At 44.6% G+C, this 26,152-nt stretch overlaps 1 protein-coding gene across 3 annotated transcripts in view; it reads left to right on the forward strand.

Annotated features, from left to right (window-relative positions):
* The window catches only part of BICRAL (BICRA like chromatin remodeling complex associated protein), a 114,992-nt gene that overhangs the window by 76,536 nt on the left and 12,304 nt on the right, over positions 1 to 26,152 (forward strand). For all 3 annotated transcript variants that reach the window (XM_063666986.1, XM_063666987.1, XM_054493395.2), the window contains 4 exons: positions 234 to 1,910; positions 21,987 to 22,092; positions 23,518 to 23,618; positions 25,742 to 25,803. In XM_063666986.1, the coding sequence (XP_063523056.1) occupies positions 234 to 1,910; positions 21,987 to 22,092; positions 23,518 to 23,618; positions 25,742 to 25,803 (1,946 nt within the window). The remainder of the gene's footprint in view (positions 1 to 233; positions 1,911 to 21,986; positions 22,093 to 23,517; positions 23,619 to 25,741; positions 25,804 to 26,152) is intronic.

Here is a 26,152-nt window from a genome sequence, read left to right on the forward strand (position 1 = left end):
TGGCAGGCGCCTGTAGTCCCAGCTACTGGGGAGGCTGAGGCAGGAGAATGGCGTGAACCCGGGAGGCGGAGCTTGCAGTGAGCCGAGATCGCGCCACTGCACTCCAGCCTGGGCAACAGAGCGAGACTCCATCTCAAAAAAAAAAAAAAAAAAAAAAGAAGAAGTAAGATTAATTTTTATGCATCCTTTTCAAAGGTTACATATGCCATGTAACATACTGTTTATTTTTTTAGAATGCTGATCCTAAGTCATCCCTCAAAGGTGTAAGCAACCAGCTTGGAGAAGGGCCCAGTGATGGACTGCCACTTTCAAGTAGCCTCCAGTTTCTTGAAGATGAACTCGAGTCTTCTCCTCTTCCTGATCTCACTGAGGACCAACCTTTCGACATTCTTCAGAAATCCTTGCAAGAGGCCAATATCACTGAACAGACATTGGCAGAAGAGGCATATTTGGATGCCAGTATAGGTTCAAGCCAACAGTTTGCACAAGCTCAGCTTCATCCTTCTTCATCAGCATCCTTTACTCAGGCTTCTAATGTTTCTAATTACTCAGGTCAGACGCTGCAGCCTATAGGGGTGACGCATGTGCCTGTTGGAGCATCGTTTGCAAGCAATACAGTGGGTGTACAACATGGCTTTATGCAACATGTGGGGATCAGTGTTCCCAGCCAGCATTTGTCTAATAGCAGTCAGATTAGTGGTTCTGGTCAAATACAATTAATTGGGTCATTTGGTAATCATCCTTCCATGATGACTATTAATAACCTAGATGGATCTCAAATCATATTAAAGGGCAGCGGGCAGCAAGCCCCATCAAATGTGAGTGGAGGGCTCCTGGTTCATAGACAGACTCCTAATGGCAACTCCTTGTTTGGGAACTCCAGTTCCAGTCCAGTAGCACAGCCTGTTACCGTTCCATTTAACAGCACAAATTTTCAAACATCTTTACCTGTGCATAACATCATCATACAAAGGGGTCTTGCACCAAATTCAAATAAAGTCCCAATTAATATACAGCCAAAGCCTATCCAGATGGGTCAGCAAAATACATACAATGTGAACAATTTGGGAATTCAGCAGCACCACGTACAACAAGGGATCTCTTTTGCTTCTGCAAGCTCACCCCAGGGCTCAGTAGTTGGTCCACACATGTCTGTGAACATTGTAAACCAACAGAACACAAGAAAGCCAGTCACCTCACAGGCAGTGAGCAGCACTGGGGGCAGTATTGTTATTCATTCCCCCATGGGCCAACCTCACGCACCCCAAAGTCAGTTCCTTATACCTACAAGCCTTTCTGTCAGTTCCAACTCGGTACACCACGTCCAGACTATAAATGGGCAACTTCTTCAGACTCAACCCTCTCAGCTCATTTCTGGCCAAGTGGCCTCAGAGCATGTCATGTTGAACAGAAACTCTTCCAACATGCTCAGGACCAACCAACCATATTCTGGACAGATGCTTAACAACCAGAATACTGCCGTCCACTTAGTGTCTGGACAGACATTTGCTGCCTCTGGAAGTCCAGTGATAGCCAATCATGCCTCTCCTCAGCTTGTGGGTGGACAAATGCCCTTGCAGCAGGCGTCCCCAACCGTATTACACCTGTCACCTGGGCAGAGCAGCGTTTCCCAAGGAAGACCTGGCTTCACCACCATGCCCTCGGTGACAAGCATGTCAGGACCTAGTCGGTTCCCTGCTGTCAGCTCAGCCAGCACTGCCCATCCTAGTCTTGGGTCTGCAGTTCAGTCTGGTTCATCAGGATCAAACTTTACAGATCAGCTGACCCAGCCGAACAGGACTCCGGTACCAGTCAGTGTGTCTCATCGTCTTCCAGTTTCTTCTTCCAAGTCTACCAGCACCTTCAGTAACACACCTGCAACAGGAACCCAGCAACAATTCTTCTGCCAGGTAATGCCCTTTCCCAAATAAATAATTGGCTGATTATAGAATGGAAAAATGAGATGTGTATTTACTAGAATATAATTTTCATCCTAGGCATCCAATTTCTTAAAAATTTTAGGCCAGGTGTAGTGGCTCATGCCTGTAATCCCAACACGTTGGGAGGCCGAGGCTGGAGGATCACTTGAACCCAGGAGTTTGAGGCCAGCCTGGGCAACATAGTGAGACCCTGACTCTACCAAAAATTTAAAAATTAGCTGAGTGTGGTGGTGCACACCTGTAGTCCCAGCTGCTCTGGAGGCTGAGGCAGGAGAATAGCTTGAGCATGGGAGGTTGAGTCTGCAGTGAGCCATGATTGTACCACTGCACTGGGTGATAGAGTGAGACCCTGTCTCAAAAAAAAATTTTTTTTTTACACTTATGGCTGGTTATCTTTTTTCTTGATTTTCTTTTTTGCCGGGGGGCGGGGGTAGGGTGTCTCACTCTGTCGCCTAGGTTGGAGGGCAGTGGCGCAATCATAGCTCACTGCAGCCTCAACCTACTGGGCTCAGATGATCTTCCCACCTCAGCCTCCCAGGTAGCTGGGACTACAAGCACGTACCAGCACACCTAACTAGTTTTTTGTATTTTTTGTAGATTTGGGGTTTCGCCGTGTTGCCCAGGCTGGTCTTGAACTCCTGGGCTCAAGAAATCCCCTGGCCTTGGCCTCCCAAAGTACTGGGATTACAGGCCACCACACCCAACCTCTTTTCTTCTTAAAATTTTTTATCCAGTGTAGCATTGTAGAGTGGAGACTCTGGAGTTAGACTCTTGAGTTTGAATCTAAGCTTTATGACATGGAAAAAGTTAACTTAACTGTTCTAGACTTAATTGTCTTCATCAGTGAAATGGGGATAATGATACTGCCATCCCATGGAGTTATCAGGAGGGTGAAATGAGATAATCTATACAAAGCACTTAGACATAGACCCTGGCAAATAGCAAATACTCCATAGGGGCCTGTATTTATACTTAATTAAATTCATTATGTGCATTTAAAATGAAAGCTTATTTTAGATTATTTATTTACATTGTATAGCAGGCTATTAGGACATGTGACTGTGGACTTGTTGAAGACGTGGTAGCTGCTTCTTGGTTGCCAACAGGAAAGGCTCAGGGACTCAGTGTGACTCAGTAGTGGGTAACTGGCCTGCAGCAGAGGGAAGCACATAAAGGGAGAGATCGAGGCACTCTCATTTGACCAAGTACCTGACCTGAGCTTGCTCTTACTATACTGTTATGCAGATTAATTACTGTGGGCAATTGGTAAACCACATAAGGATTATGTTTCTGAAAAGAATCTCAAGTGGTCATGAGCTTTAGTCCTTCACTGTCATCTGCTGATCCTTTGACAGCTCCATCTTTTGGTTCCCACTCATTCTGAGCATGCTCTATAGTTCCAGCTCCTCTTCTTCTCATCTGGGAGGACCCATGCCGTACCCTACTTTCCACCCCTCAGTCCTGCATTTCCCCTGCCTTTCTCCTCCTCCACATTCAGAAGGATTCAAAAACTTGTTTATATATGTCAACATATTTCAAAATCTTTTTTTTTTTTTTGAGACAGTCTCACTCTGTTGCCCAGGCTAGCATGCAGTGGCGAAATCTCAGCTCACTGCAGCCTCTGCCTCCCAGCCTCAAGTGATCCTTCCACCTCAGCCTCCCAAGTAGCTGGGAACACAGGTGCGAGCCACCATGCCCAACTACTTTTTGTATTTTTTTGATAGGCAGGGTTTCACCATGTCGCCCAGGCTGGTCTCGAACTCCTGGGCTCCAGTGATCTGCCCGCCTCGACCTCCCAAAGTGTTGGGATTATAGGCATTCGCCACTGTGCTCAGCCAATATCAATCTTTTAAATATATATATCAGCCAGGAGCTGTGGTTCATGCCTGTAATCCCAGCACTTTGGGAGGCCAAAGTGGGCAGATCGCTTGAGGCCAGGAGTTCAAGACCAGCCTGGCTGACATGGTGAAACCCTGTCTATACTAAAAATACAGAAATTAGCTGGGTGTGGTGACACACGCCTGTAGTCCCAGCTACTTAGGAGGCTGAGGCAGGAGAATCACTTGGACCTGGGAGGCGGAGATTGCAGTGAGCCAAGATCATGCCACTGCACTCCTGCCTGGGCAACAGACTGAGTGAGACTTCATCTCAAAAAATATATATATTTTTTATATTTATATTTATATATATATTTATATATATATAATATATGTATTATATATAAAATATAAAATATATAATATATAATATATGTATTTATATATATATTTATATATATCAATTTTTTAAACCATATACCTTTGACTTACTAATTTCACTAAGAATCCTAAGGAAACAAAGATTGCTTATGATTAAGGATGTTCAGTTTATTTGTTTTGGTTTCAAAGATATCAAAGGGGCGTGTGTGTGTGTGTGTGTGTGTTTGAAATAACACCAGACTTACAGAAAAGTTAAAGTTACAAGATTACTACAAAGAATTGTCATATACCCTTCACCAAGATTCCCCAAATCTTTTCTCTCCCTTTGTCTCTCTCTCTCATATACAAACACACACACACACACAAACATACACACACACACTTTTCAGAGTAAATTACAGACCTGATGCTGATGCCTCTTCACTCCTAACTACCTCAGTGTGTATTTGTAACAGCAGGGGCATTCTCCTACATAACCACAGTACAGTAATCAACATTAAGAAATCAGCTTTATTACAATACTATAACTAATCTGCAGACCTTACTCAGATTTAGTCAGTTCTCCCAGAAAAGTCACTGAGAGCACAAGAGAAAACAAATTATTTGGTTTTGGTTTTGGTGTTTTTTCTTTAGAGATGGGATCTTGCTATGTTACCCAGGCTAGACTGTCTTTTTTTTTTTTTTTTTTTTTGAGACGGAGTCTCGCTCTGTTGCCCAGGCTGGATGGAGTGCAGTGGCCCGATCTCAGCTCACTGCAAGCTCCACCTCCCAGGTTCACGCCATTCTCCTGCCTCAGCCTCCCGAGTAGCTGGCACTACAAGCACCTGCCACCATGCCTGGCTAGTTTTTTGTATTTTTAGTAGAGACGGGGTTTCACCATGTTAGCCAGGTGATCTCCTGACCTCGTGATCCACCTGCCTTGGCCTCCCAAAGTGCTGGGATTACAGTCATGAGCCACTGCGCCCGGCCCAGGCTAGACTCTTGAGCTCAAGCAATCTTCCCACCTCAGCCTCCTGAGTAGCTGGAACTATACAGGCTCGTGCCCCGGCGTGCAGCTTTGTTTTGTTTTGTTTTTGTTTGTTTGTTTTTGAGACAGAGTCTCGCTCTGTCACCCAGGCTAGAGTGCAGTGGTACGATCTCGGCTCACTGCAACCTCCACCTCCTGGGTTCAAGCAATTCTCCTGCCTCAGCCTCCCGAGTAGCTAGGATTATAGCTGTCTGCCGCCATACCCTGCTAATTTTTGTATTTTTAATACAGACAGGGTTTCTCCGTGTTGGCCAGGCTGGTCTCAAACTCCTGAACTCAGGTGATCTGCCCGCCTCAGCCTCCCAATTTGTTTTGGTTTTTATGGTCCAGGATCCACCCAGGATCACTATCTCATTTCATTGTCAGATTTTAAAATTTGCAACAGTTCCTCAGTCGTTCTTTGTCTTTCATACTATTAATATTTTTGAAGAGTGCAAACCAATTATGAGACAGAGTTTCGTTTTTGTTGCCCAGGCTGGAGTGCAATGGTGTGATCTCAGCTCACCGCAACCTCTGCCTCGCAGGTTCAAGCCATCCTCCTGCCTCAGCCTCCCAAATAGCTGGGATTATAGGAATGCACCACCACGCCCGGCTAATTTTGTATTTTTGGTAGAGACGTGGTTTCTCCATGTTGGCCAGGCTGGTCTCAAACTCCCGACCTCAGGTGATCTGCCTGACTCGGCCTCCCAGAGTGCTGGGATTATAGGCATGAGCCACCGCGCCCAGCCAAACCAATTATTTTCTATAATGTCTCTCAATTTGGGTTTCTCTGATGTTTCCTCATGATTAGATTCAGTACATTTTTAACAGGATTGCCACAGAAATGAGGTGTCCTCAGTGCTCAGGATGTGGATTTGTCCCATTACTGGTGATCTCACCTTGAACACTTGCATAAGATGGTGTCTTTCAGGTTTCTCCACTGTTTTGCCTTTTGTCATTAATTAGAATCTTCCAGAAGATAATTTGAAACTCTGTAGGCATCCAGTTTCTCATCAAACTTGCACATGATAATTTAAGTTTCCATTGATGATTCCTGATTGAATCAGTTATTATAGAGCTATTAGTATCATGGCCTCGAAATAGAGACTTTCTAATTCCTTCATTTGTTCTATACTTACTATTAGCATTCTACTTTAAGGAACAGCTTTTCCTTTTCTTCCCTTTACCTTTTTCTTTATGTGTGAATTCTTAGATTATTATTATAGTCAGTGGGTTATAAACTGTTACAATAATTTATTTTGATGCTCAAGTCTACCCACATTTGGCAAGTGGGTGCCCCTCCAAATTGGCTGCTCATCCTTCTGACATGTTTCCATCATGCTTTGAGCACTTCCTTCAATTTCTGGCAAAACAAATGTTCTGGTTTATCTTTTAATTTCCCTGCTCCTGCCCTACCATCAACTATTTTTTTAAGAAGGCTTGTTCTTCTAGTGGAGAACAATATTTAGAAACCAAGATCTGAGCATTATGTGTGTTCATTGCTACTAAGGTCATTTCAGTTGGAAAATATGTATACACCCAACGCCTATAGCTATTTACATTTCTGTGCATCTATATTAAAAGCTGTGAGTTCATATTGATAGTTCCAATTCTAATCCATGACTACAGAATTCATCCAAGTCTCTCTCTTTTCCATATTTGTAACTCCCTTTCCTTCCCCGCTACCCTTTTTTTTTTTTTTTTTTTTTGAGTCAGAGTCTCACTCTACCACCCAGGCTGGAGTGCAATGGCACGATCTCTGCTCACTGCAACCTCTGCCTCCGGGGTTCAAGCGATTCTCCTGCCTCAGCCTCCCAAGTAGCTGGGATTACAGGCGTGCGCCACCACAACTGGCTAATTTTTATATTTTTAGTAGAGACAGGGTTTTACCATGTTGGCAAGGCTGGTCTCAAACTCCTGACCTCTGGTGATCCACCCATCTCAGCCTCCCAAAGTGCTGGGATTACAGGCGTGAGCCACCACGCCTGGCCTGTAACTCCCTTTTCTAACAGTGAGAAAGCCAGCTCCACCATGTTTATTTACTTACTTGTTCAATCCTAGAATATACAGAAAACAGTCTTAGAATTGCTAATCCATGTTTTAAACCATTGTAAAAAAAAAAATCTATTAATTAGACTTTACTATTGGTTTACCGTTCTGTGTTTAGCCTAAGTGTTTACAGTCAACATACTGTGTTCAAAAGTTACTTGGGGCTGGTTGCGGTGGCTCATGCCTGTAATCCCAGCACTTCCCAGCAAGCGAGGGGGGCAGATTGCTTGAGCTCAGAAGCTCCAGACCAGCCTAGGTAACATGGTGAAACATGTCTCTACAAAAAATACAAAAATTAGGTGGATGTGGTAGTGTGCACCTGTAGTCCCAGCTACTTGGGAGGCTGAGGTGGACCATCTGAGTCCGGGAAGGTCAAGGCTGCAGTGAGGGTGATGGCACCACTGCGCTACTGCCTTGGTGACAGAGCGAGACCCTGTCTCAGAAAACAAAGAAACATAAAGAAACAGAAAACGTGCAGTTAATTAGTAAGAATGTAAAACAGTTCCAAAGTAGTCTAGAGTGAAAAGCAAGTCTTTCCCCAACCTCCAGTTTCCTTCCAGAAGCCTCACTGTAGGTTCTTTGTATTCCCCCAGAGCTATCCTCTGCATAGACAAGCACACATAGTGCATACACATACTTATCTGCAACACACCATAGACGTTTTCACTTAATGATAGAACTTGAGAATCATTTTATATATGTATGTATTGATCAGCTTTATGTTTATTATAATTAATTAAGCAATCATCCATAGCGTGGTCATTTCCTTTTCTTCTTTGCTATATAATAAATAATGCTTCCAAGGGAGGGGGGAGAAAAATACCTCTTTCTCTCTGACTCCCAAAAGTTTCAGTTATTCAAAGGTAAAAAGAAGCCTACACTAGCAGCTTCAAAGCAGCTGACTTTTTATGCCAAAAAGCATTGGGAACTAGGTCAGTTGCATTATTTCAAGTGTTCAAGTGTGTTTCCGCTATAAGTTTTCAGGAACAAGTGAAACCCCAGGTTTATTAAAATTAAGGAACATACCCTTGGGTACACAATTAGTTGAAATAGTAGTATTTAGGTCAGCTACCATTTAAATTCCCAGGACACCCAGAAACACAGAAATTATTTCCTTTCTGTGTAGTTTCTTTTTTTTTTTTTTGAGATGGAGTCTCGCTCTGTTGCCCAGGCTGGAGTGCAGTGGCACAATCTCAGCTCACTGCAACCTCCGCCTCCTGGGTTCAAGCAATTCTCTTGCCTCAGGCTCCTGAGGAGCTGAGATTACAGGCGCGTGCCACCAAACCCAGCTAATTTTTGTATTTTTAGTAGAGACGGGATTTCACCATGTTGGTCAGGCTGGTCTCAAACTCCTGACCTAGTGCTCCACCTGCCTCGGCCTCCCAGAGTGCTGGGATTACAGGTGTGAGACACTGTGCCTGGTCCTCTGTGTAGTTTCTATGTAATATTTCTTTTCTTTTTTTTTTTTTTTTTTTTTTTTTTTTTTGAGATGGAGTCTAGCTCTGTCACCCAGGCTGGAGGGCAGTGGCACTATCTCGGCTCACTGCAAGCTCCGCCTCCCGGGTTCAAGCGATTCTCCTGCCTCAGCCTCCCGAGTGGCTGGGACTACAGGCATGTGCCACCATCCCTGGCTCATTTTTTTGTATTTTTAGTAGAGACAGAGTTTTGCCATTTTGGCCAGGCTGGTCTCAAACTCCTGACCTCAGGTGATCTGCCTGCCTCGGCCTCCTAAAGTGCTGGGGTTACAGGTGTAAGCCACCGCACTCAGTTTTTCTGTGTAATATTTCTATATAAATTACTTTATAGAATGTTGTAACAAACAGAAATATAATTACCGAAGGCTTTTGGCATTTGTATATTTGTGGAAATGTAATTCAGCAGGTTTTGATACTATAAATGGTTAATGTTAGAGATGACTATGTTTTTAAGTATAAATATAATATTGTTTTTAATATAGATAATACATTAACTTGGTTCAAAAAATCAAATGGGGCCGGGCATGGTGACTCCCGCCTGTAATCCCAGCACTTTGGGAGGCCGAGGCAGGTGGATCACCTGAGGTCAGGAGTTCAAGACCAGCCTGACCAACAAGGTGAAACCCCGTCTCTACTAAATATCCAAAAATTAGCCGATGTGGTGGCAGGTGCCTGTAGTCCCAACTACTCGGGAGGCTGAGACAGGAGAATTGCTTGAACCTGGGAGGCGGAGGTTGCCGTGAGCTGAGATTGCGCCACTGCAATCCAGCCTGGGTGACAGAGCAAGACTCCATCTCAAAAAAAAAAGAAAAATCAAATGGTACCGAAAAATGTATACTACAATGAAGAGTTTCCCTCCTCGTCTCGTTGCCCAGCCACCCAGTTGCCATCAGGCAACCAGTGAAACCAGCTTTTATGGTGTGAGCTTAAGTTCATTCCTCACTTTTGTATCGGGAAAACTTTCAAACCCATGGACAAATTGGAAGAGTACAGTGAATATATTCACGTGGTATCACCAGTCATTTCTGTTTTGCAGTATTTGCTTTATTGGTGCTAAATGTCTATAGTGTCTCTCTATGTGTATGTACACACACATTTATACTTTATATACTTTTTTCTCTTAACCATTTGAAAGTACTCTGCAAACATCACAACTTTTTATCTCTAAATACTTCAGCAGGTGTCTCCTAGGAACAAGGATCTTTTAATACAATTATATCAAATTTCTTCCATTTGGCCCAATAATGCCCTTTACAAAAACAGTTTTTCACTTTAGAATCCAGAGAGCACTGATTTCATTTAGTTGTCACATCTCTTTAGTCTGTAACAGCCCTGATCGGTTGTCTTCTAGAGTAGCCTTGTCTGACTGGACTTGTCTGACTGGAATTATGTTTCCTCATGACTCAACTTCATCAGGCTAAACGGTTTGGGCAAGACACATGTTGGTTTGTCCCATTCGTGGTGATGCTGAGTGTGGGCACTTGGTTAAGTGGCCTCTCCCAGATTTCTCCGCAAGGGTCTCAAGGTGTCTTGTTCCCTTCGCAAAGAAGAAATGATCTCCAGGATAGACCATGTGACTATTCTGTTTCTCAGCCTCTCACCCTTTGATGCCTCTCACCTGAATATTATATTGATAGTCACAAAATAATGATTTTATAATTGTAGTATCCTATCTATATTTATTGCCTGGGATTTTTCCAGAAAGAAGAGCTTTTTTGGCCAGGCACAGTGGCTCACACCTGTAATCCCTGCACTTTGGGAGGCAGAGGTGGGCAGACCACTTGAGGTCAGGAGTTTGAGACCAGCCAGGCCAACATGGCAAAACCCCATCTCTGCTAAAAATACAAAAATTAGCCGGGCGTGGTGGCGCATGCCTGTAATCCCAGCTACTTGGGATGCTGAGGCAGGAGAATCACTTGAACCTGGAAGGCAGAGGTTGTAGTGAGCTGAGATCGCGCCACTGCACTCCAGCCTGGGTGACAGAGCGAGACTCTGTCTCAAAAAAATAAATAACGTATTACCTGAGGTCAGGAGTTCAAGACCAGCCTGGTCAACATGGCGAAACCCTGTCTCTACTAAAAATACAAAAATTAGCCAGGTGTGGTGGCGTGTGCCTATAGTCCCAGCTACTGGGGAGGCTGAGGCAGGAGAATCACTTGACCTTGGGAGGCAGAGGTTATAGTGAGCCCAGATTGTGCCACTACACTCCAGCACTCCAGCCTGGGCAACAGAGTGAGACTCTGTCTCAGAAAAAAAGAGCTTTTTCTTCCTCTCCTTCCCATTTTTTTTGAGTAGCACTGTGAACCATAGGGATCATTACTGTTGTTGTTAGGATTTTTAAAATTATTATTATTATTATTTAAAAAAATAGAGCTGGGGTCTTGCTGTGTTACCCAGGCTGGCTCTAACTCCTGGGGTCAAGCGATCTTCCCACCTCAGCCTCCCAAAGTGCTGGGATTACAGATGTGACCTACCAGGCCTGGCCCAGGATTTTTTATGTTTGTTTTTTAGAACTTTTTGTTATGAGGAATTTTAAACACAAAGTAGACAAAGCACTGTCATGAGCCCCCATACTCCCTCAGCTTGAGTATTTACCACTCATGGCTGCTCTTGTTTCATCCACACCCCCACCCTCTTTGCCCCTGCCTGGTATGATTTTGAAGCTCACCCATCATATCAGTTCATTTGTCATATTTTAGCACATATCTCTAAGAGATCATGTATTCTTTCTGTATTTAATGTATTATTTCTGTATTTAATATATTGTAATTTATTGCATTCCTCATTCTTTTGATGCTTAAATTGTCCCAAATTTGATCAATGGAAGCCTGTTTGAGCTGGCTCCTATACTTTTGACATGTCTTCACCTCCTCTGAACACTTCTTTGCTTTGTGTCACAAGACACTGTAGGACTGCCTTAGATTACCTTGCCTCAAACCTGGAATCAGCCATTCTTGAAGGAGCCTGTGAGCTAAGTCTTTTTGTGCAGAGAGTAATTTACAGGATTTACACTTTCTTGTAAATGGATTAAAATTCAAAAGTCAGTTGCTAAGGAGACAATTTAAAATAATCTATCAAACAAAAGTAAACAAATTAGTATAGGTCCAAATCTCTCATTTATTTATTAGAGATGGGATCTCGCTATGTTGTCCAAGCTGAACTCCCGGGCTCAAGTGATTCTCCCACCTCAGCCTTCCAAATAGGATTACAGGCACGAGCCATAACACTCAGACAAATCTCTTTATTTTTGATTTGTTTGTTTGTTTGTTTGTTTGTTTTTGAGACAGAGTCTCCCTCTATCACCCAGGCTGGAGTGCAGTGGTGCAATCTTGGCCCACTGCAACCTCTGCCTCCCGGGTTCAAGTGATTCTCCTGCCTCAGCCTCCCAAGTAGCTGGAGTACAGGCATGTGCCACCACACCTGGCTAATTTTTTGTATTTTTAGTAGAGACAGGGTTTCACCGTGTTAGCCAGGATGATCTCAATCTCCTGACCTCGTGATCTGCCCGCCTCGGCCTCCCAAAGCGCTGGGATTACAGGCATGAGCCACCGCACCCTGCCTGTTTTTGTTTTTTGAGATGAAGTCTTGCTTTGTCGCCCAGGCTGGAGTGCAGTGGTGCAATCTCAGTTCACTCCAACCTCCACCTCCCAGTTCAAGGGATTCTCCTGCCTCAGCACCCCCTAGTAGCTGGGATTACAGGCGCCCGCCACCATGCCTGGCTAATTTTTGTATTTTTAGTAGAGACCACACCTGGCCCCAAATCTCTTTGGATCACTAAAGGATTTCGTAGATTCAAATTTTATTGAGAGCAGGCAGGGCGCAGTGGCTCACACCTGTAATCCCAGCACTTTGGGAGGCCGAAGCGGGTGGATCACTTGAGGTCAGGAGTTCAAGACTAGCATGGCTAACATGGTGAAACCTCGTCTCTACTAAAAATACAAAAATTAGCCAGGTGTGGTGGGGCATGCCTGTATAATACCTCCTACTCAGGAGGCTGAGGCACAAGATAGCTTGAACCCAGGAGGCAGAAGCTGCAGTGGGCCGAGATCGTACCACTGCACTCCAGCCTAGGGGACAGAGCGAGACTCCATCTTTAAAAAAAAAAAAAAAAAAAATTGAAAGCAGCTGAGCCCATATCACCTATAGTACCTACCATGCTTTGGATGTGAGAGTGCCTGAATGATCACTCTGAATTTTTTTTTTTTTTTTTTTTTTTGAGATGGAGTCTCGCTTTGTCACCAGGCTGGAGTGTAGTGGCACGATCTTGGCTCACTGCAACCTCCGGTCCCGGGTTCAAGCGATTCTCCTGCCTCAGCCTCCTGAGTAGCTGGGACTACAGGCGCGCGCCACCACACCTGGCTAATTTTTGTATTTTTTAGTAGAGATGGGGTTTCACGATATTGGCCAGGCTGGTCTCGAACTCCTGACCTTGTGATCCTCCTGTCTCACCCTCCCAAAATGCTGGGATTACAGGCGTGAGCCACGCTGCCCTGCCAATCGCTCTGAATTTTTGCTGAAGTTTCTAGTCCCGCTCTGCCCCTCCCTACTTCCCTATCCCCCTTGTAGCTCAGCCTGCCTTCCTTATGTGGAACCGTTGTATTTTCAGATGTCTGGACTTAAAAATCTAGATGTTCTTGTTTTCTTCTTCTCCTTCTATGCCTTTAATGAATTAGCAAATCCAATAAATGATTTGAAAATGTCTCCTATCCATTCTCTCCAATAACAATGAAAATACTAATCATATTATTAACAACAAGGACAGTGCTGGGGCTCCACACACTATTTCTAATTACATTGGAGCTACATGTAGCATTATTGTTCCCATGTCACAGCAGAGAATATGGGGGTTCAGAGCTTGGACAAATTACTCATAAAGGCTAACTTTACCTGTTAGTTATCTATACCACACTGCTTCCCATTTTTCTCCTTTTCTACATCCATACCCTAAGGTAGGCTTTAAGAGAGACTAGAATATAACAGAAAAACAGGAGGTGGATCAGCAGTTCCAGCTCAGTCATAGGTGCCATTCTGCCAGCGAGTGGTTTCTGAGCTAAGCTTGTATCTTAAACTCTCTGAGCCCTAGTTTTGTCTTTTCTAAAATGACGAACTCTAGCTGTGCAATAGAATTACCTGGGGAGCTTTTTAAAACTGTGGATGCCTGAGCCTCACCCACATAAATTCTGACTTAAATAGTCTGGAGAAAGGGCTTTAGGCATCAGCATTTTTCAAAAGCTCCCCAGGTGATTTTAAAGTGCAGCCAGGATAGAGAAGCACTGTGCTACCTGATTTCCAAAGCCCATTGCACCCTAACGCCTCCTAATTAGACAGCTGCAACAATTATCTAGGTGATTAATCTGCCTTTGTCCTCTTCCTAAAGAAGGCAGATTTCCACATTAATCCTCCTAAAATATTTGAACCAAATCATCAGGGAGCTTCTCATTCCCACGGGAGAAAGCACAAATCTCTGACCTGGCAGTCAAGGTTCTCTAGTCAGAAACCCTCCACTTCCACCAGGCTGGTCCCCTGTTTTTCCCACGAATAGGCCAGACTCATTGTGTGTTCAGGCCTTTATTGATGGGTATATATTGAATGTCCTTTCCTTCCCTGTTTAAATTCTTCCCCTCCTTCAGAGTCCCACCCAAAGCCCCTAGAAAAAATGAAGGTTTTTCAGTCCCTTCACTGATCTCTTCCTGCCTATTATACTTTCTATTTGCACACCCCACTAGGTACATAACCACTTACTTTGTTAAATGTTTTCTACATTGATTCATTCATCAAATAGTATTTTAGTACCTACCACATGCCAGCCCCAGACATATAACAATGTATCCCAGACAGACAGATAAGCCAACAGTCATAACACAGTATTTTTTTTTTTTTTTTAGATGGAGTCTAGCTCTGTCACCCAGGCTGGAGTGCAGTGGCGCAATCTTGGCTCACTGCAAGCTCTGCCTCCCAGGTTCGTGCCATCCTCCTGCCTCAGCCTCCCGAGTAGCTGGGACTACAGGCACCCACCACCACACCTGGCTAATTTTTTGTATTTTTTTAGTAGAGACGGGGTTTTACCGTGTTAGCCAGGCTGGTCTCGAACTCCTGACCTCGTGATCTGCCCGCCCCGGCCTCCCAAAGTGCTGGGATTACAGATGTGAGCCACCGCACCCAGGCAACACAGTATTTTAAGTGTGCTGCTAGGAGTAGTCCAGAGTGCGGGCTCCAAAAAGGAGCCTCTAACCCAGTTGGGATGGTCAGGGAAGGTTCCCTTGAGGTGGTGTTCTCTGAGAGTTACCCAGTCAGAGAAGATCTGGGTGAAGAATGTTCCATGAAATAGAAACAGCAAGTGCAGAGCCTGGAGAGAAAAGAGACCATGGTGCTGTGGGGAAAGGAAAACACGTTCAGGTGAAGCGAGTAGGGTGTTAGGTGGGAAAGGCGAGCACAAACCATGCAGGTCTTGGATGCCGTGATAAGAGCCAGTGTTGTAATCTAAGCATGAAGTAGACCTACACTAGCAGTGTAGGAAAGATGACGAGACATGAATGGATTTGAGACAACTAGGTTAGATAGAACTTGTGATTGATTGGGCATAGTGGAAGAATAAGGATGACTTACAGGTTTCTGACAGTGACACACAGGTTCACTGAGTTAGAAAAATGGGGAGAGATTTGGATTTGAAGGGAAGTTACCGAGTTTAGGGTATGTTTGTCAAGTGTGAGGTACCTGTAGGACAGCCAAATTATATGATAACACGGCTATATATGCTGAAGCTGAACACTGAAATATGAGCTGAAATGGGATTGATCAGCATATAAATTTCTTTTTTTCCTTTTTTCTTTTTTTTTTTTTTTTTGAGACGGAGTCTCACTGTGTCACCCAGGCTGGAGTGCAGTAGCACGATCTCGGCTCACTGCAACCTCCTTCTCCCTGGTTCAAGTGATTCTCCTGCCTCAGCCTCCTGAGTAGCTGGGATTACAGGTGCGCATCACCACGCCCAGCTAATTTTTTTTTTTTTTTTTTTTTTAGTAGAGACAGGGTTTCATCATGTTGGTCAGGCTGGTCTCGAACTCCTGACCTTGTGATCTGCCCGCCTCGGCCTCCTAAAGTGCTGGGATTACAGGCATGAGCTACCACGCCCGACCAGCATATAAATTTCAACTGAAGCAATGGGAGTGGAGGAAATGGACCAAGGAGAGCATATAGATAGAGAAGAAAACAGCCAGAGGAGAACCCCACAGCACCTCAACATTTAGGCTAAGAAAAGAGGATGGGCCTGGCACGGTGGCTCACGCCTGTAATCCCAGCACTTTGGGAGGTTGAGGCAGGTGGATCACGAGGTCAGGAGATCAAGACCATCCTGGCTAACCCGGCGAAAGCCCATCTCTACTAAAAATATAAAAAATTAGCCTGTAGTCCCAGCTACTCGGGAGGCTGAGGCAGGAGAATGGCGTGAACCCGGGAGGCGGAGCTTGCAGTGAGCCGAGATTGCGCCACTACACTCCAGCCTGGGCTACAGAGCAAGACTCTATCTCAAAAAAAAAAAAAAAAGGAAAGAGGATGTTGCAGGGAGGAAGGAAGATCCACAGAGCAATGCACACTGAGAAGGAAGGTAAGGAGTGGGCGTTCTGATAGATTTAACAACTGAGAGGCTGCTGGTTGGTATGACTTGTTTCTGTGGAACGGTAGGTGCAGAAGCCAGATGGCAACAGACTGAGGAGAGAGCAGGAGGTGTGCTCATGAGCATAGACAGCTGTCAGATAAATGAAGGTAACTGAAGAGCAATAGCTATAAGGATGTGTGGGATTAAGGGAATTATTTTTGTAGTGAAAGATGAGCTTTTTTCACAGTTGATGAGAAGGAGAAAGACATTCATTCTAGAGCATTGCTAGGATTCTTTGTAGACAGAGGAGGGACACCTCTTCTATTGTAACAAGAGAAGGTGGGAAAGGGTAAGATCGTAACTTTCGTGGTAGAAAGTTATCTAGCTTATAGGTTTGCTTATAATGAAATAGCATTCAAAAGAGCTGACTAAAGGGAAAAAAAGGATTACTGGACAGCTGTGGAGTTGGATTACAGTTGAGACTGGGCACCATAATCATAACACACTGATATATCATGTTTCTGTGAGCCTGTGTGTTTCTTGGATGGTAAATTTGAGGATAAAGACTGGTATCCTTCGGCTGCCTTCTCTGTTTTTTGTTTTTTGAGTTTTTTTTTTTTGAGACAGAATTTCAGCCGTCACCCAGGCTGGAGTGCAATGGTGCGATCTCGGCTCACTGTAACCTCCGACTCCCGGGTTCAAGCGATTCTCCTGTCTCAACCTCCCAAGGGATTACAAGCGTGAGCCACAGCGCCCAGCCTGCCTTCTCTGTGATTACCACAGTGTTGTGTACACAGTGGTTACTCAAATGGCTCATCAAGGGACTTGGGATTGCAACTATCAGAAACTCCCCATAACATGTTTGGGAGAATGTGTTTTGTGAATGAGCCCAAGTCCAGGAAGTATAGTGTAGCACCTTATGAGGGCAAGAATTCAGGTTCTCTGATGCTCTCTGGGCCTCTTCAAGACAGCATGGCCTCTTATCTCTCCTTCATTGTTCTCTCTCCTTGTTCTCCTGGACTAAAATGATTGCCCCAGGCTATCTTTACATTATTCCAAACCAAGCATTTAACAGCCACTGGCAAGTGCACCGGTTTCCAATACTTAACAATACATCAGAATCAATTGGAAAGCTTTAAAAAGTTATAGCTTCCTGGCCTGGCGCGGTTGCTCACGCCTATAATCCCAGAACTTTGGGAGGCTGAGGTGGGCGGATCACAAGGTCAGGAGATAGAGACCATCCTAGCTAACACAGTGAAACCCCGTCTCTACTAAAAATACAAACAACAACAACAACAACAAAAAATTAGCCGGGCGTGGTGGCGGGTGCCTGTGGTCCCAGCTACTCGGGAGGCTGAGGCCGGAGAATGGCGGGAACCCAGGAGGCGGAGCTTGCAGTGAGCCTAGATCGCGCCACTGCACTCAAGCCTGGGCAACAGAGTGAGACTCCATCTCAAAAAAAAAAAAAAAAAAAAGTTATAGATTCCTAGGCCAGGCGTCGTGGCTCACACCTGTAATCCCAGCACTTTCAGAGGCCGAGGCAGGAGGATCACGAGGTCAGGAGGTCGAGACCAGCCTGACCAACATGGTGAAACCCCATCTCTACTAAAAATACAAAAATTAGCTGGGCGTGGTGGCTGTAATCCCAACTACTCAGGAGGCTGAGGCAGGACAATCGCTTGAACCTGGGAGGTGGAGGTAGCAGTAAGCCGAGATTGCGCCATTGCACTCCAGCCTGGGCTACAGAGCGAGACTCTGCCTCAAAAAAAAAGAAAACAGAAAAAGAAAATTGCTTGAACCCGGGAGGCAGAGGTTGCAGTGAGCCAAGATCACGCCACTGCACTCCAGCCTGGGCGACAGAGTGAGACTTCATCTCAAAAAAAAAAAAAAAAAAGAAATTAGCCAGGCATGATGGTGCAAACCTGTAGTCCCAGCTACTCCTGGAGGCTGAGGTGGGATGATGGCTTGAGCCTGGGAGGTCAAGGCTACAGTGAGCTGTGATTGCACCACTGCACTCCAGCCTCAGTGACAGAGCAAGACCCTATCTCCAAAAAAAATAAAATCCTCAAGCGATTGCAGATTTTCATGCTTTGACATTAGATTATTATTTTTGTTTTCTTTCAATCTTTTATATTGTAAAATAGAACACATTCAGGAAATGTATAAAACATAAATGTATCACTGACAATTAATTATGGCCGGGAGCAGTGGCTCACGCCTATAACCCCAGCACTTTAGGAGGCCGAGACAGGTGGATCGCTTGAGCTCAGGAGTTTGAGATCAGCCTGGGCAACATGGTAAAACCCCATCTCTACAAAAAATACAAAAACTAGCCAGGCTTGGTGGCACACACCTGTAGTCCCGGCTACTCGGGCTGAGGTGGGAGGATCCCTTGAGCCCAGGATGCAGAGGTTGCAGTGACCCGGGATTGCCACAGAGTGAGACCCTGTCTCAAAACAAACAACAATGACAAAACAATTAATTATAAAGCAGGTACTCACAGCTGGGCTTGGTGGCTCAAGCCTGGACAGGACACGTGTCCAGGTGTCCACCATATGGGGAACTTCCCATACTACATCATGGGGTCACCTTGTAGGGGACATGCTGTAAAACTGGAAGATTTTCATGTTGACCCTTCCCTTCGTGGGTTTCTTCCTAATAATTCATTGCCTGTCTACCTGGAATAGTTTAGGTTCGCCCTTCCCTGCTAGTGGAAGAATGAAAAAGGTGACCATGTCCACCTCTTTAATAACCTTCTGTCACCTGGGCTGGAGTACAGTGGCTTCATCACTACACTTCAGCCTCAACCTCCTGGGCTCAAACAGTCGTCCCACATCAGCCCCCGCAAGTAGCTGAGACCACAGGCATGTGCCACCACATCCAGCAAATTTTTTAATTTTGTAGAGATGAGGTCTCCCTGTGTTGCCCAGACTGATCTCAATTTCCTGGGCTCAAGTGATCCTCCCACCTCAGCCTCCCAAAGTGTCAGGATTACAGGCATGAGTCACCACATCTGGCCTCCTTTTCATTTTTATATTACAAAAGAGAACCAAATAATTAATTGTTTAGAACAGATTTTTTTTTTTTTTTGAGACAGTCTCACTCTGTCACCCAGGCTGGAGTGCAGTGGCACCATCTCGGCTCACTGCAAGCTCCGCCTCCCAGGTTCACGCCATTCTCCTGCCTCAGCCTCTCAAGTAACTGAGACTATAGGCGCCCCCCACCACGCCCAGCTAATTTTTTGTAGTTTTAGTAGAGATGGGGTTTCACCGAGTTAGCCACGATGGTCTCGATCTCCTGACCTTGTGATCCGCCCGCCTCAGCCTCCCAAAGTGCTGGGATTACAGGCGTGAGCCACTGCGCCCAGCCTAGAACAGAAATGTTAACATAAATTTAGTTTGGTCGGATGCAGTGGCTCACGCCTATAATCCCAGCACTTTGGGAGGCCAAGGCAGGTGGATCACTTGAGGTCAGGAGTTCAAGACCAGCCTGGCAACATGGTTAAATCTCGTCTCTACCAAAAAATACAAAAATTAGCCAGGCATGGTCAGACCTACTCGGGAGGCTGAAGCAAGAGAATCGCTTGAACCTGGGAGGCAGAGGTTGCAGTGAGCCAAGATCACGCTAGTGCACTCCAGCTTGGGTGACAGATTGAGACCCTGTCTCAAAAAATAAATAAATAAATAAATAAATAAATAAATAAGCTTAGTTTGTCAATGGTCAGGCATTGCCAAGGTCTATGTGAGCACTTACATGTGAATGGTTGGTGGGAATATTTTGCTGAGGCCAAGGTCATAGTTAAGTCCACTGTGCAGATGGTTAGACTAAACTCTAAATCCACTGATAGTATAAATAATATAAAACCGAAGAGGCTGGGTGCAGTGGCTCACGCCTGTAATCCCAACACTTTGGGAGACTGAAGTGGGCAGATCACCTGAGGTCAGGAGTTGGAGACCAGCTTGGCCAACACAGTGAAACCCCGTCTCTACTAAAAATACAAAAATTAGCCAGGCGTGGTGGTGGTTGCCTGTAATCCCAGCTACTCGGGAGGCTGAGGCAGGAGAATCGCTTGAACCTGGGTGGTGGAGGTTGCAGTGAGCTGAGATCACGCCACTGCAGTCCAGCCTGGGCAACGGAGCATGTTTTTTTCAAAAAAAAAGACTGAAAAAAAAACTGAAAAGTTACTGCACTATGAAGTAGTAATGGCACAGAGGATTAAAAACTGAGGGTAGGTAGGGCACAGTGGCTCACATCTGTAATCCCAGCATTTTGGGAGGCCGAGGTGGGCAGATAACAAGGTCAGGAGTTTGAGACCATCCTGACCAACATGGTGAAACTCCGTTTCTACTAAAAATACAAAAGATAGCCAGGCATGGTGGCACACTACTTGGGTGGCTGAGGCAGGAGAATCACTTGAACTCGGGAGGTGGAGGTTGCAGTGAGCCGAGATCACACCACTGCACTCCAGCCTGGTGACAGAGTGAGATTCCGTCTCAAAAAGAAAAAAAACTGAGGGTAATTTAAAAGCCCTTTATTGGCTGTGTGTGGTGGCTCACGCCTGTAATCCCAGCACTTTGGGAAGCCAGGGTGGATGGATCACTTGAGGTCAGGAGACCAGCCCAACCAATATGGTGAAACCCTGTCTCTACTAAAAATAGAAAAATTAGCCAGACATGGTGGCATGCACCTGTAATCCCAGCTACTCAGGAAGCTGAGGCAGGAGAATCCATTGAACTTGGGAGACGGAGGTTGTAGTGAGTCGAGATCGTGCCACTGCACTCCCAGCCTGGGCAACAGAGAGAGACTCCGTCTCAAAAATAAATAAATAAATAAAAGGCTTTTATCTTTTTACTTAAAATGTATTATAGAGGCTGGGCATGGTGGTGCATGCCTACAATCCCAGCTACTTGGGAGGCTTGGGTGGAAGGATCACTTGAGCCCAGGAGTTTGAGACCAGCCTTGGTAACATAATGAGACTCTATGGCAAAAAAATAATAATAATAATAAAATACGTTATAGAGATAACATAACAGTTTTTTTTAAGAGCTAGAAGGAACTTAGTTCTTAAACATTATCCATTTCCTCTTCCCCATTTATAGAAAAGAAGCACACAACAATTTAAATATTGGATTAATTTTTCTAATTATATTTTGCTCAGGCTAATATTAAATTGATTTTCATTTCTTGATTGCATGCCACCTGATTTTGACACAACACAAACTAGAGATATACCAGATGGTAGTAATGAAATATACTTTATATCATCTACAGAGCAAAACAATGAGTGGTGACAAAAAATTTGGGGTTGGCCCTTGGTCCCTGACCTGGTGCTTGGAGTCTGTGCAGACCCCACATAGGAGCTGATAGTCAGGATTATAATCCTAGCAGGCAGGATATAAGGTTACTGGGGGTAGAAATTCCCAGCTGCAGCCTTTTCATCTGAGCACCACAAACACAGCAGCCCCGGGAGCAAGAAAATAGCCTGGTATCAACTCAGCATCCCCACTGAATGGCATCAGGAAAATTCAGTGTGCCTGCAGATTGTTAAAGGATGTACTTTGCAGTTCCCCTGAAGTGATAAGAAAATACAATTATTAAATTTTTGTTTTGTTTATAATCTAACCTGAAGGTACCAGGGAGGCATGAAGAGGCTTGGTTGGTATTTAAAATAATCTGTTAAAGCTTTAGAAATGAAATTAATGTTTTCATCTTGGTCATGTTTCACAGGCTCAGAAAAAATGTCTGAATCAGACTTCCCCCATTTCTGCTCCCAAGACCACAGACGGCCTGAGGCAAGCACAGATCCCTGGGCTCTTGAGCACCACACTGCCAGGTCAGGAGCTTCCTCAGTTTGTCCCTGTCCTCCCAACACCCACGGGATGCTCTTCTCACTTTTCTCCCTCATTCTGCATGAAAGCTTTCTGGCTTAATCTCGTCTCCACTCTGATTATTCCTTTCTTTCTGTATCCTTTCCGTAAATAATATACTGTGTTGCATCAACTCTAAGATAGCATTGGGCCAGGCACGGTGGCTTACGCCTGTAATCCCAGCACTATGGGAGGCCGAGGAGAGTGGATCACCTGAGATCAGGAGTTCATGACCAGCCTGACCAACATGATGAAACCCTATCTCTACTAAAAATATAAAAATTAGCCAGGCATGGTGGCACAAGCCCGTAATCCCAGCTACTCAGAAGGCTGAGGCAGGAGAATCGCTCGAACCTGGGAGGCAGAGCTTGCAGTGAGCTGAGATCGCACCACTGCATTCCAGCCTGGGTGACAGAGCGAGACTCTGTCTCAAAAAAAAAAAAAACCCACTAAGATAGCATCAATTGTAAGATGTACTATCATTTTTTATACTACCAAAAAGAAAAAAAAAGCACTTCTATCTAAATTATGACACATTAAATTATGTGGAAAAAAAATGCTTCTTAGAAACAATGAATTGAGGCCGGGCACGGTGGCTCACACCTGTAATCCCAGCACTTTGGGAGGCCAAGGCGGGCGGATCATGAGGTCAGGAGATCAAGACCAGCCTAGCCAACATGGTGAAACCCTGTCTCTACTAGCTGGGCATTGTCCTAGCTACCCAGGAGGCTGAGGCAGGAGGATCACCTGAGCCTGGGAGGCTGCAGTGAGCTATGATTGCGCCACTGCACTCCAGCCTGGGCGACAGCAAGACCTTGTCTCAAAAAAAAAAAAAAAAAGGTATTTTATAGTACTTGTGACTTTGTAATTATCCCCATGCTGCTCTCTATATGCATGTTTGGAATTCTCCACCCAGACTGAAAATATTATGGACTATGTCTTCTGTTTTTTCTAAGGCTTTGAACATCTGCAGTACCCAATTAGTACTTAAAAAAAAAAAAAAAAGGCAAGAAAGAGAAAAAGCTTGAATATTCCCAGTCAGTTGCCTCTTTGGGCCTCCCTTTCCTTAAATTGTATTTTGGGATTCTGTAGTGCTGACAGATTACTGGCTTGAGGCCTGTTTTTCAGACTATAACTAATCTGAAACTATAGCATTTGGAGCTTCTATTTATTACTATTACTTATTTATTACTTAAATAGGCTTTCATAACCTCTTCCTTTAGAGCTTGTAAGTAAATGCACTCCCCTGCCCTCCTTCTTCACAGCAAGCAGCCATGATTAACCCGTTTCAGAATATGCTCAACAGTCTGTGCCCACTGGGCTCTAGGGTTATATGATGGACCCAGTTTACTGTTCCTTTTCAACACTGTCTCATGTATTAATTCTAATAGGGCAGGATTCTGGAAGCAAAGTTATATCTGCGTCCTTAGGAACCACACAACCACAGCAGGAAAAAGTAGTTGGATCATCTCCTGGCCATCCAGCTGTGCAGGTAGAACTATTGGCATAGCCTCTTCCTAATGTTTGGCATAATTGAATGAAAATGTAGTCGTGTCATCTTTGTGGTTGCTGGCTAGCTTTGTGTGCACAGTCCACCCAGTCCCCTGTGTGCCCACAACAGGGTGGTCATTGAAGACCTTCCTGGTGGGCTGGGCCTTGTTATGTTTATGTTTCTGAGATGAATGTCTATTCTATTTCTGACATGTTTACAATGCTTCATTAATCCATCATTTCCTCATGAATTAGTAATATACCAGCAGCTAGTACATACTAGGCACTCAAAAAATGTCATTTACTACCAGGTGATATCGTTCACTATTATATCAAAGTGAATCTGTTCTTAGTTATGCTGAGGGATTTTTTTTTTTTCTGTAGTAGTAACCAGGCGTATAGGAAGTAGGCCATCCCTACAGTCTTTTGACCCAACTTTGACACTTTTTAAAGTCCAACTTTTTGTTTTTTGTTTGAGACAGCGTCTCACTCTCACCCAGGCTGGCGTGCAGTGGTACAATCACAGCTCACTGCAGCCTTGACCTCCCAGGCTCAGGTGACCCTCCTGCCTCAGCCTTCTGGGTAGCTAGGACAATGCCCAGCTGTTTTTTTGTATTTTGTGTAGAGATAGGATTTTGCCATGTTGCTCACACCTTTCTCAAACTCCTGGGCCCAAGCCATCCACCCACCTCGGCCTCCCAAAGTACTTGGATTACAGGCGTGAGCCACTGTGCCCTGCCTAGTCCAGCTGGGTTTTTGTTTTTTGTTTTTTTCAGTTTTTCTGTTTTGTTTTGAGTTGGGGTCTCACCCTGTCACTCAGACTGGAGTGCAGTGGTGTGATCACAGCTTACTGAAGCCTCGATCGCCTGGGCTCATGGGATCCTCCCACCTCAGCTTCCTGTAGCTGGGACTACAGGCACGCACCACCACGCCTGGCTAATATTTTTATATTTTTTGAAGAGAAAACGTTTTGCCATGTTGGCCAGGCTGGTCTCAAACTCCTGGGCTCAAGCGATTCTCCCACCTCAGCCTACCAAAGTGCTAGAATTACAGGCTTAAGCAACCACTCCTGGCCTAGTTTTTTTTGTTTGTTTGTTTTTTTGATACATGATAGATGTACCTATTTTCAGGGCACATTTGATAACTTCAACTTTGGCTTTTAAACCTAAAAGATTTCAAACTACTAGTCTAAAATGGAAGGAAACATTTCTTGTTTTCAGCTTACTAAGACAGTTTCTTTTCCATCAGACCTACCAATTAGTGGTTGAATGAAACTTGCTGCAGTGTGGAACTGCCTGGAATACACAGTGAAGGATCTGTTCGGTTCTAAAGTTCTGAGATAAGGCATATTTGTTTCCTTAACATGATGTAAAAAATGCCTCGTTAGATCACACACCTGGACTATATATAACAGGAGCTTAAAAGTGTGTGTATCCCATACTTACACTGAGAAGATGGATTAGATAGTATCTACTGACTTTTCAGATGTCTTTGGAATTTCAAAAATATAACGATGGGTCGGTGCTGTGGCTCACACCTGTAATCCCAACACTTTGGGAGGCCAAGGCAGGTGGATGGCTTGAGTCCAGGAGTTCGAGACAAGCCTGGAAAATATGGCAAAACTCCGTCTCTACAAAAAATACCAAAAAATTAACAGGCATGGTGGTGCATACCTGTAGTCCCAGCTACCTGGGAGGCTGAGGTGGGAGGATCACTTGAGCCTGGGAAGCAGAGGTTGCAGTGAGCTGAGATTGTACCACCACACTCCAGCCTGGACGACAGAGCAGGACCCTGTCAAAAAAATGATGATGATGATGATGATGATGATGTTGATGATGATGATGCATTTAGAGAGGAGTTAGGGATTCAGGCTTTAAAGTACAAACTAAGTCCTTCTCAGGAACTGATTATACACCTTTCTGTAATCTTAACACAGTACAACTTTGTTTCATGGACTCTGTGTACTGGTTTTTTTTTTGTTTGTTTTTCAGCAGGGCACATTCTATAGTTTTAGAATATGTTCTTGATAGGTAGTTGAAAATATGTGAAATATAGTGACCTTTATGTATAACTGTATTCTTTTTTCTATAAAAGGGAATAATAAGAGGTTTGTTTTGTCTTTAGGTGGATAGTCATTCGGGAGGACAAAAAAGGCCTGCTGCAAAACAGCTAACTAAAGGAGCTTTGTGAGTTACTTTTGGAAATGACAAATCAATTTTGAACATTTCTTTGGGTCCCTAGCTTTCAATAAATATACCACAGAAATCAGGTTATAATAATTAGCCTTTTTAAAAATGTACTTTGAGGCAAGGCATGGTGGCTCACTCCTGTAATCTCAGCACTTTGGGAGTCTAAGGCAGGAGGATCACTTGAGCCCAGGAGTTTGAGACCAGCCTGGGCAACATGGCTCTGCAAAAAATACAAAAATTAGCCAGGTGTGGTGGTACGGGCCTGTAGTCCCAGCTACTTGGGAGGCTGAGGTGGGAGGATAGCTTGAGTCTTGAGGTGGAGCTTGCAGTGAATTAGAGATTGTGC

Source organism: Pongo pygmaeus, chromosome 5, assembly GCF_028885625.2.
Source record: "Pongo pygmaeus isolate AG05252 chromosome 5, NHGRI_mPonPyg2-v2.0_pri, whole genome shotgun sequence".
NCBI classification, from domain to species: domain Eukaryota; kingdom Metazoa; phylum Chordata; class Mammalia; order Primates; family Hominidae; genus Pongo; species Pongo pygmaeus.